This window comes from Drosophila pseudoobscura, chromosome 3, assembly GCF_009870125.1.
Source record: "Drosophila pseudoobscura strain MV-25-SWS-2005 chromosome 3, UCI_Dpse_MV25, whole genome shotgun sequence".
In the NCBI taxonomy this organism is placed as follows: domain Eukaryota; kingdom Metazoa; phylum Arthropoda; class Insecta; order Diptera; family Drosophilidae; genus Drosophila; species Drosophila pseudoobscura.
The window spans coordinates 4,997,597-5,009,727 of NC_046680.1; the positions used below are offsets into that span (position 1 = coordinate 4,997,597).

General features: G+C 49.8%; 1 protein-coding gene across 3 annotated transcripts in view; it reads left to right on the forward strand.

Annotated features, from left to right (window-relative positions):
* Positions 1 to 12,131, forward strand: part of pk (prickle) — a 53,628-nt gene that overhangs the window by 30,805 nt on the left and 10,692 nt on the right. The window contains exon 1 of one of the 3 annotated variants that reach the window (XM_033378865.1): positions 3,830 to 5,514. The exons of the other annotated variants lie outside the window; for them this stretch is intronic. Coding sequence (XP_033234756.1) covers positions 4,340 to 5,514 — 1,175 coding nt within the window. The 5' untranslated portion in view covers positions 3,830 to 4,339. Of the gene's footprint in view, positions 1 to 3,829; positions 5,515 to 12,131 lie in introns of those variants that run through there. 3 annotated transcript variants of the gene reach the window in all.

The following is a 12,131-nucleotide window of genomic DNA, read 5'->3' on the forward strand; positions in this document are numbered from 1 at the left end:
AATGTGGGGAATAGATTGGCCGCTTTACAGTTATATCAGTGTGTGTTTAGCATGACAAAGATCCAGGGGTGGGGGGGCACAAGGCGACGCCACACGAGTGGGTCAACAACCTGATGGAGGCCAAAGCCAACGCCAGAGGTAGAGCCGAGACTGGATAACCACTTTTCGTTATGTCAAATCGAGTTCGTTGGCCAAGTCTTTTGTGCCAGCTTTATATGAAAACACAGCCGAAAGTCCTCTCTCGACTAATCATTTGCATATTACACATGTTTTGTGTCCATTTTAACGAACAATTAACGAACTATTTCGTGTGACTGCTGGCCATTCATTCATCATGGAAATTGCGGCTGGCAAATGTAGCTCAAGTTATGAGCATTTACAGAGGGGGAAGCGATAAATAAAGCTATACGATACGATACGAGACTCGAATGTGGGAATGAGTGAGGCGGGGACTGCTGCTACTCTGTCGTACATCATCATCATCGATAGGCAAAACCCAATTTGATCTGTCATTCTGTCGGGCCGCGTTAGTTTCCCAAACATCTGCCCCAGCGATAAGCCGAGCGATCGAACGGACGAACGAACGAACGAACGGGTTTCGCCTGGAAAATGGAGGAGCAGCACTCGTTGGCGTTTCCTTTTCCGCGACGCTGTTTTGATTGCATTTGACATTTAACACGAGTGCGCCACAGATTAGAGCGGCAACCCGCCCACACAGCCAGCCAGAGCAGCGCAGAGGCGGGGTCCAGTCCGATATTTATTTTGCACCTCGAATCGCTGCGCTTTGTTTATTTGCGGGCCACCAAGACTGTGCCGAGTGTAATCGCAAATTAAAATTTGATTGAAACAAAACAGAGCGAAGAAATTCCATGGGAATGACAAATTTCCATTAATGGGCAATCAATTCCAGACGAGACAAAAGCATTTAGCACTCGCCACTCGGCCCGATTAGGCCAGGCGTTAGATTATTATCGGGGCCCAATGAAATATGAGACTGCCCAGACAATGCCTCATTAGAGCCGACTTTCCCGAAAACACGTTTGCCTCTAAGCCTGGGCTGTGTAATTATTATGAACGGCAGAACCCCAGAACACAAGACGGAGCGGAGTGGAGCTTTAGGAACCTAAATTATAGTTGGGGCATAAAATAGACAAACAAGTTAATCCATTAGCGGGCGCTGTCTCCGCGAGTGAGACATCTCTCCCCAGCAGCCACACCCCACCCGAGCACCGTATTATGGTACTAGAATCGGAAAGAAGTCAACATTGTGTGTAGACCTCTATTAAACGCATATTTCTCATTGTTTATCTGGCTGCTGGCTGGTGGCTGTTGTCTGCTGGCTTTCGTATGTTAATATTGGAAAATGTGCCAGCTGCCATTGGGCCATCAGACTGCATAATAAATTATGAAATTTTACAGTTGCAGCAGCATTTGGAAGCTGGAATCTGATGCTGCAAGCGGAGGGGAGGCTGAATGAGTTGTCATGTCTGCGGCGGCTTTCTAAACCACTTAACCAGGCAGTGATAAGTCCATAGATATGCCAGATTCTCTCTAGCTCTGAATGGGATTCTTGATAACACAATTCGAGCCCCTCTTTTCGGGGGCAGCTCAAGTAGGCGGCGGGACAGGGCACAACAAAAGGTTGAATGCGGTGAATGGCTGGGGCAGTGGTTGGGGGCTTAAGGCCAAAGCCAGAGCCAACGGAAAGTAAACCAAGACAAAGCAATTGACTTTTTAACCTGCATTCCTGTAAATTAGAGATACTCACCGCCGTGGCAGTCACAGTCGCAGTCGCAGTCGCAGTCGCAGTTGGAGATACACTCGCAGTAAAATCTGCATAAATAGCAATAAAATTAATTGCGCTTGTCAGCCATTTTCCACGCAGTTTTCCCCTGGCCGCTGGCAATGAAAACCTGAAACCCGACAAATGTCCGGCAATAAAAGGCTTCATAAAACAAAGTGCACTAGCCACAAGATACGTACAGTGGGGCCAGGGGGAGAAATCCTGACAAACTGGGTAATTGCATCTGAGGATTGATGACAGAGCCGCCAGCGAACAAAACAGAATTAAAATCATGCCGCAACATGGGAAAAATCACTAAAAATGTGTCTAATAACAGTCGTAAAAGGCACTTCTGTATTTGGCTTGATTTGATGTTGGGTTGTATGCAAATTGCTCATATGTATATACGTACCGTTATCCGGCCTGGCCTCAGATGCCCGAGATGCCTCCGATCAGATTGATTTCAATCAATTTGCCGAGGCCCCTCGACCGACTGGCACTGGCACTGGCACTGGCACTGGGTCAGGCGCTAGAGCTCTGGCAATTTCCTATGGGGATAAATTATGCGACAACTATACATAGATCGATCGGGTGATCGGGCGTCACTTACACATGTCCGAGCAGGCATCAATAAATACTAACGGTGCCTGGCGGCATTAAGTCCGACACTCGTCAGAGTCTCCAGCAGCAGCAGCACTAGCAGCACCAGCTCCAGAGTCTCCACGTTAGTCTCCATCTGCCATCTGCCATTTTCCATCGCCGGAAGTCTTTGTTTGGGCATTCGTTGGTTGGACTCCATTTTTGCTTTATGATTATTGTGTGATCGCGTTTTAATCGCGAGCCTCTTTGTGGCACATGTGAAGCATGCGCAAGTGCCGCTTTTCTTTTGTAAACTGGTTTTCCCACCGAACCCCCATGGCCAGCCACTTACCCACTCATTGGGCTCTAATCACACCCGCCGTTGCCTATTGCCGTTTCTGGTTCTCGGTTCTCGGTTCTCGGTTCCCGATGCTCGATTCTCGAGCTCTAACTGCAGATCTGCCTGCGATCGCGTGCTGAGGTCTCCAACTTTGTTGTGGCTGGAAATCATCTTCAGTTCTGTTTGTGTTTGTATTTGTGTTAGCCGGAAGCCAGCGGCAGCCCCCGATGCTGCCTGGTAGAACTATGTGGGCGGGGGCTCTCAGTTATGATTGCATTTGTTCTTCCTTATAATTCAATTATGTACTCGTTTGGGGGGAGAAATAAACTGGAATTCCTGGCTCAATTGTTGAGTCTTTCTGAGTGACTTGGAATTTCTGCCCCCCTTGATGGCTTGATCGCTTGATGGCTTCACGGCTGCCTGGGAAGCAGACTTCTCTCGTATTTCGAGTGATCTTTGATCTTGAAGCCTTTGGTAATCTGATAAATATTGCCTCCACGTTTGATTGACAGCCTTCCCTCCTTCCATTCGCATTGATCTCATAAATACTCGCATGCCTCTTGCTGGTAGTCTACTTTCCGATGCCCCCTAATGGAGTTGGCTAAAAGTTGTAAGTTCTAAGAGCACTAAGCTAAAAGGAGCTTAATGCACTCTCGAATGGACAAAGACACAGACGCACACACACGTGTATGGGTATGGGCCGTATGGGTTGTTGGCAAGCTGGAATGGCTGTTAAGGCATTTGGCTACCACTCAAACTTGATGCTGCCTCATCCTCAACCTCAACCTCATCCTCAGCAGCAGCTGCCGTTGCAGTTGCAGTTGCAGTTGCAGTTGCCTTTGCCATTGCCATTGCCATTGCCCATTCCCGCTGATGATGATGAAGATGAAGTTATTATTATCTGACAAGGGCATCGCCGCCATGGAAAACTGCATTGCAGTTGCATTGGCCTCGCACTTAGCGAAGATGTTTTCCACATTTTCTACCATCCTCCGGTGCTCTCCTCTACGTGCCTTGTGTCTCTATTAGAGGCGTGACTAATCGGCTGATAGCTGATGGCTGATGGCTGACTGGCCGGCATCATCATCATCATCATCCTGGCCTGGCCTGGCCTGGCCATTACGATTACTACCGGTAAACGTGTACACTTCGCTATTTGCCTTAGATCCCAATCCCCCATCATTATTAAGGCCGCAACGCAACTGCCAATTTTCAGGGTCCACAGAAATTTTCGATGATTATTTCCCGGCGAAAGTGTTGGCCAGGCCTTGATTCTGTTTCACTGATTTCCATCTCGTTTCGAGCGTAAATTATGGGCCATCGGTCAAAGAGATTTGACTTTGGCTTTGTGTTTCTTTCTGTGAAAGTAGAGTTTTCCTCAAAATGAAAATTCCGTATCGTTGAAATGCTGCTGGATAATGGAAAAGTACAAAAAAAAAGTGGAGCTTTCCCGACTAATTAAATGCCACATGAAACAATTCTTTTAGGAAAAAACTAAACTAAAATAAAAGACTAAATAAATCTAAAAACCAAAAGGAGGAAAAACCAGGATAAAGAAGGATAATGTCATTGCTAACAAGAAGAGACAACGCGAACTGAAAAATAATTACGACCCAAGAACAATAATAATAAGCAACATGAGCAGCCTGTCAGCGCCGCCAGGCGGCTGCGGAGGAGACGTTGCAGCGGCCCCTGCCACTGCCACAAGCACAGCGACTGCAACTGCCACTGCCACTGCCACTGCCACGGGCAGCATGGAGCCAGCGATGGTGCCACGTACCGCCAATTTGCTGGCATGCAAACAATGGTGGCGCGTCTGCTTCTTGTACGGCGACCAGCAGAAATATTATCGACAGCTCTATAGCAAGGCAGCGGCCCAGCGCCTGGCCGGAGCCAATCAGGAGAACGACAATGCGGCCCGTGGAGCGGGAGCAGGAGAGGGAGAGGGACAGGAGTACGACACGGTCGCGATGGGCGATGGCGATTTTATCGCGGCGCAATTAGATGCCGGAGAAGATGTGGACGATGGCATTGATCTGGGAGATAGCAGCCAGCCAGGAGGTGGAGTAGCAGGAGGGTCAAGAGTGGCCAAAGGAGCTGCAGGAGGAGCGACACCGACAGCGACAGCGACAGCAGGTCGCCCACTCTTTCCACTCTCCTCCTCGCCGCGACGCAGCAAAAAGCTGCTGCGCTCTCTGAGAGCCCACGTCAAGGGAGAGAGCAGGCCGGAGAAGCCGGCGAAGGCAGCGAAACCGCAGAGCGAGCCGTCCAGCGAGCTGACCAAGCGGAATGCCAGGGTGACCGTGCTCGACGATCCCTTCCTCTTCGGGATCGACGCCGATCACCTGGGCGATCTGGTCAGGGGCAAGCAGTACAGTCCTCTGGAGGCCACCGAGAATATAGCCAAGTTCTACGAGCTGCAGCTGGAGACGACGGAGGCCACGGCCCAGGTCCTGGAGATCATCGAGCAGGAAGAGGAGCCCCCCGAGCCACCCAAGCCCGCCCTGCCGCCCAAGCAGAAGCAGCCACGTCCTGTGCCCCCGCTGCCGGCTCGGATTACCCAACCAGCGGTGCTGCAACCTCTGACCGCCGGCGACCTACAGTTCCTGAATCTGAGCCTGCGGCATCGGAGTTTACCGCGCAGCATGAAGCCGTTTAAGGATCCCCACGATATCAGTTTCACTTTCAATGAGCTGGACACGAGCACGAGCGCCACTGCCGCAGCCGCAGCCGTAGCAGCAGCGGATGTGGCCACAGGAGTCGGCGTCGGTGTCGGCGTCGGCGTCGGCTCGTCGCAGCAGGAGTCAAATGAGTGAGTAACTTTCCGCCTGGCATCTCAGTTCATTTGTCAGATGCAATTTGGCTGCTCCCTATCCTCCCTTTGCAATTCGCATTTAGCATTTCTGCTGCTGCTGCTGACAATTTAAATGCATAAGTTTTGTTGCCTCTGCCCCGGTCGGTCGCATAATGATTGATTACCGCTGCCTGCGGCAGGAGATCCCGAGTCGGCAGCAACTTGTTGCGCAAGTTGGCAGCCAACAGAAACTGAAGCTGGAGCTGGAGCTGGAGGTGGAGATGGAGCCGCAGTCGATGTGAGATGGTGATGCTAAAGCAGAAGTCAATGAACACACATTGCGTGTTCTTCGCAGCCCAATCCCCGCCAGACCGCAAGATACACGCAACAACCGACAGCCGACGGCCAGCGACAGCCCAAGTTGGGGGAACTTGTTCTTGTCTTGGCAGCCTGAAATTGAAACCCGCCTAAACAGTGGTCGCAGCTACGGCCAAATCGGCTTTGAGATAGCTAGGGATTATATGGATCTTCAGCGAGAATACGAGTATCTCTCTTTTCTTAATCGTTACCCCAAAACCGATGATAAAAGAACTTTTAGGGACATCTGGAAACCAATTTCCAGACCAACTCGAATGCTAAAGACCATTTCCTTGGTCTATAAATGAATATAGCTGTTCCATCCAGGAGCTCCGATGTTTTATCTGAATCTTGCCACCCTCCACCGAACCCTGGTAGAGATACAATTCTGTGGCAGCTCTCCCACGTAGCCACAATAATAACTTCTTTGGGGCCGTTCCCACTATCAACAAAATTACCCCTAATAGTTCCCACTGCCTGCGTTTAACCAGAACCCTGTAGTACGGCTCCTCCTGCTCTTTTAATTTGCATTTAACAAAGAAATCTTCCCCACTCTACCTACCATTTGTGATCACACCTTGCACCAGTGTGCCTCAGCCGCTGGATGTCTGGTTTCGTTGCGCTGCGTTGCACTCTGCTGCCGCGGCCGGCCCACTCCACTCTCTTGCCTATACGCATCACTCACATCGGAGTCGGAGTAGGAGTCGGGGGGATGCCGATGACTCTCCTCTTACCGGGGCATACTCAGGTTACGCATACGCCGCTTTGCCGCTTTGCCTCTTCGGCCGTTGCGGCGGTAAACAAACGACAACTGCCAAAGTGTGATTTACCAGAGGCCTTTGTCCGTCCGTCCAGCTCTGCCTCTGCCTCTGCCTCTGAGTGTCTCTCCGTCCGTGTCTGTCCACTGGTTGCAGCATAGGCTGTTGCATCGCTCCTGCACTGCTGCACTGCTGCACTCTGCTCTGGCTCCGCTTTCATGTCATGATTTTGCATAATGCCATGCAAATATCGGGGCCCCAGCGAGAGTATGCCTAAGTTATTGTGTTTTGTGGATGGCAGGCACGCAGCTTATGAAATATGGCCGGCGATTGTTTTCCCGCAGCCGCATGACATTTCCTCCTTCTATTTTTTGCATAGGTGGGCGGGGGGAGCACAATATTGGCATATATTTCTGTGGACATTTAAGGGCTTTGATTTAGTATGCAAGGTTCGGGCCCTAAAACAAAAGACTTAGGCAACGAACTGGCAGCAGACTGAGACAGAGACAAGAGAGAGATATGGAGCCACAACTCAATTAGTTTTTCATGATGATTATGATGCTGATAGCCACGAGATCATGATGCCACTGATGATGATGATGATGAATTTTGGCAACTGCAAATTAGAGAGCAGCCCCACACTTGGAAGCCGAGCTGGAGCTGCAATGCCGACTGGCCTGCTAACAGGAACTGCCACCGAACCGATGCGGGCCGGGGCGAAGGCAATCAAAGCATAATTATTGATAATAACAGACGCCGTTTTGATGGGCCCTGACATGACTCCGACTCAGAGTCCGAGTTCCCTTCCTGTTCCCCCTCCCCGCAATCCGGTAGCCACACGCAATACTCGCCCCGAAGCAATCGATGGAGAGCGCAGAGTCCCCCATTTCCACTCGACATTCTATGTACCAGTTCTATGCAAAACCCGAGATTCGGCATCGGGAATCTGGTTTCGACAGCGTTCGGGATCGCTTAATGAAGTTATTAAAAAATTGCACTGCAATAATTTCTTTCGCCCAGCCGCAGCCGCAGCCGCAGTCACAGTCACAGCCACTTCCCCATCTCCGGCCCCATCCCCCTGTTTCCCCTGTCACTCCGAATGGCTTCTGGTTGGCTCACATTCGCATTCACATCCAACTCTGGCAATTAACTTGTGTTCAGCTCGTGTCTAAGCATTCAATTCAATCTTAACTGCCATCGAATGCCGCATAAATCTTGAGAGCTTAACCGGGATCCTCCCGGACCCGAGCCCGAACCCGACTCCGACTCCGACTCCAACTCCAACTCCGACCAAGACTCCCAGTTGCAGTCTCAGGTCCAGTCTTCGCGGCGTGTTAAGGGGGCGGTGCCACGGAGAGACATTTACGACTTGTTCGGACCTCGAAATGACAAAAATTGATGTCTTCGACGGGCAGGAGAGAGGAAGAATTTCCGCAGGTATTTTTGAAAATATTTTTATTTTCATTCCCCGGACTGTTCTCGGGAATACTCAAATTGAATGGTCAGCGCGGATCAGGGAAATACTTGGGGGGAGTTTGGGGGCTTGGGAAATATGTGTGCTTCCCAGGAATGATGGGGCCACAGAGGGGCAGAGGGAGATTGCCACAGAAGAGGTCTTGCGGCACATTCATATTGATTTTGGTTTTAATTAACAAAGCCATTAGGAGCACTTGGCCACAAAATGCAACAGCCTCGCCTTCACTGCCGCCTGACAAATGCCCACATGTCTTGTAGGCGTGGCAGAGCCGTGGCACTGTGAATCGGCTCTGTTGCAGATGCAACTTAATTACAAAAACAAAGTGCAGCCAGAGCCAGAGCCAAAGCCTCGCGATGCTGATGGAGATGGAGCTGGTGACGATGGCGGCAACTTGCATGACTTGACGGCCCAGACAATTGGCCAACTCTTGCCGCTTACCGCTTGCCACTTGGCAGACGGCGCCAGAGAAGTACGAGGCAGCAACAGCCACAGCCACAGCAACAACACTGGCTTTGTGATTTATTTATGCATGGCGATAAAATATGATTTTGTTATCGTTTTTGTTATTTTAAGTTTTTCTGTTTCTGTTTTCAGGTTTTGGCTTTACTGTTTTTTTGCTTCCACGGTAATGTGAAAATAAAGCAAGGCCATTAAGAGGCTCCTCTCCCTCTTAACATGTTCGCCATGCTAATTGCCTCGAACCCCACGCGGAGGAGGGGCACTTGGGGGCAGAGAGGCAGAGAGGCAGGCGTGCTTAGACCATGTTTATGCGCATTTATGGCCAACACAACTGCCTCGCATATTAATAGGGTTTTGTGAATTCTGTACCCTAGAAGAAGGTAGTGCGGCTTCGACCCATCGTTTGGCTGCCAGAGGAATATTCCAACATCGAAGGGCATCCAATGTTTCGGCTTACAAGGCGATCCCTTCTTTTCGTTGCTTTTCAGCTGCTTTGAGGCATTCCTTTCAAGCGTCTTAAGCTGCTGTCAAAGTGTCCGGAGGGCAGAGAGAGAAATTGAAATTGAAATCAGTTTGGAGCCCACTCCACGACTTGTCTGCGCCCACATCAAAGCGATTCGTTCAGATCAGCTCAGCTCAGATCGGAGTTTCCTATACACTATACATCAAAACAAGAAACAAGTGCGTTTTTCTAAAGGGATTGTTGTGGATTTTTGGGATTTATTTGGCCAAAAGTTGACACTTGAGTGACAGATCGCAGATCGAGACAGACAACAGGAAATTCCTCAGTGGAGAATATAGAGACCGCTCTCTGATCTGCCTCCCCCTACCACCACTAGATCTAATTAATTAAACATTTAACGCACTCACACAGACACGCAAGGCAATAAATTAATGCCTAGGGAAGGGGCATGCGGCATGCGGCCAGCGGCCAGCGGCCTGCGGCAGCGTGGAGGCAGTCGCGTAATTTTTATTGACAGCTTCACTTTTTGCATTTAAATTGCCTGCATGCCACTGGATGCGGCAGCCGTGGCAGCAGCAGCCTGCATTAACACTCTTTGCATTCCTGCTTCGTTAGCTCTTGAACTTGCCACAAGCTGGTTTCTGGAGCTCGCTACCAGCGCGGAGCAGCCAGGCAGCCAGGCAGCCGGCAGGCAGGGGCAGGTGGCTGAGTGCGATCCTCCGAGAGTGATAAGCGGACCGGCCGTATCGGAGGCGGCAAGTAGTTGACGCTTCACGCATTATCATTGTTTGAACGGGGATTAGACGGAGCGACGCGGTGGAGGTTTTGTCCCAGCTGGAGTCTGGCGTTGAGCATGTGGCATGGCGAGTGGGGCACCTTCTAATCGGCTCTCTCATCGCCATCCGGCGGGTAAATGACAAATCAGCAATATCATTCGCCTCTCCAGCCCATCCTCACAATGCAGAGACCTTTTCGCTGCAGCCTGCAACCTGCCGCATCATTTAACTGTCAGGGCATCTCATAAAATGCAATTAGCAGCTAATTATTTTCGCCATGCTGCCGTGCTGCCGTGCTGCCATGCTGCCATGCTGCCAGGCTGCCAGTTGTCAACGAGCCGCAGAGAACAGTTAGTGCTAGAGTGCACTTTACCGTTTTAGCTTTTTGTCAAACATTGGCCCAATCACAAGAAACGAACGGCTGGCCAGCCAGGCGGCCCGAAGTCCCGAATACCCTGAAAGAGGCTCCTGTGAGAGGAGAGCTATTTGATACGATTGTCATCTGGCAATGTGGCAAGATTATTTGGCGGCACTTATTCGTAATTTATGATGTGCCATTCGATTATCATCTGAAGGCAAATCAGGAATGTTTTGTACCCTTATCATCTTCTCTGTGTACAAACCTCGTGTAAAGGTGTTTGTGGTTCTGTTCCTCACAAATGGCTAGACCTACCTTCCAACCACTACCCACCATTTTTCAAATATTCCGCTCATTCGAAAGTGCTGATTGGTTCTATGGCCAAAAAATGTTAAAAAGTTACAATACTGCGTCAATTGGTTTGCCTCGTCAGCTATATACCGATTTTCTGATCTAATAAAGCATGGAAATCTCTGCGAACCGATTGGTATCCGCCTTTCTGTTTCGGATGGTCTAAAGATATTGCTAGAATGCGACTACTATATTATATAGCTCTCACAAGAACGAAACTGAGAGTTATGGTTATCTAATGATGGGATAAACAAGTCTGAATTATTTTTAATAGCCTGTGATGAATCGATTGCTTTAAGGTTGGACTGGGCTGCCTGTAGGAGAATCTCAAGCTTCTGGCCAACACCGTAATACCCTGTGCACTCTTCCAGAGCCAACGAGATACTCCAGAGAGCTCTCTGCGTAGGCAGACGAACACAATTTCTTTGCTGCTGGTTTTGTTAATGGCCAAGAAATTAGATTCCAATTTCAGTTGGCCATAAATCAAAATAAGCCAACATGCAGCAGCAGCGGCAGCGGCAGCGGCTGCCACAGCAGCAGCAACAACCACAAGAGTCTGCTTTATTACGGTTAATTTGTGAACAGTTTTGTTGAGATGCAAGCCACATAAATCAAATCGGATTTGGCTGGACTGGACTGGACTGGACGCCAGTCCCGATCCCCCCTATGCCGTTGCCGATGACGATCCCGATGCCAATGCCGATGCCGACATGTTTTAGCATCCAAATGTGTCATTAATAATTATAGTTTTCTAGTCTTGAATGCAGTTTTGCTGGCCCTGGATAAGCGGATGATTTATGCCCTGCATTCTGTTCGGAGTGCCATCAAGTGGAAATCTCACAGCTCGAAATTTGAGGCTTCAGGCTGACCTTCGAGGCAAATGTATCCGATGGATACACACGGCAGAGAGACTCAAAGAGGTCTGCCAACACTCAAAGCGTGATTTCCCGCACTCTGTTTTTTCATCTGTTTGCATTAGTGCGGTACGGTACGGTACGGTACGGATCCACGGCCAAATAAAAATCAATCAATGCCAATTTGTTTACCGAATCATCGTCAAAACCAAAGCAGACCCGAGTTCCAAGCCACTCGACCTAACGGATGCCGTGTCCGGGCGGGAAGGAGAACGAAATGTAATTATGGTCAAAAACAAAATTGAGCATAATCACTCCGGCAATAAAGCCAGCATTAATGTAGTATAAAAATCGAAGCATCAAAGCAACAAAAAGTCGTAGAGAGAAAAAAACCCAAAGACGACAAGGAACAAAAAGCATGGATGGTGGAAAAAAAGAACAGAAAGAGCCAAAGACAAAGAGGCTTCAATTAAAAAATAAGTGCGGAAAGGGGCCACAGGTAGGGGCAGGCGAGGTATGGGGCACAAGAGGCACAGTGGATAGAGGCAGAGCAGAGAAAACAAGTTCATAGACCAAAGACAACGACCGCAGAAGCAGCAGCCAGCAGCCAGCAGCCAACAGCCAGGCAACGTCTCCAAATGGATGCCGTAGGCCTCCTCCTCCTCCTCCATTTGCTATTCCTCCTCCTCCTCTTGTGGAACACACACAGCCAGGCGGTGCTTGAGTTGGCGATGGAGTTGGTCCAAAGGAACGGGGGTAGTGGGTAGGTGTAGTCTCTGTGG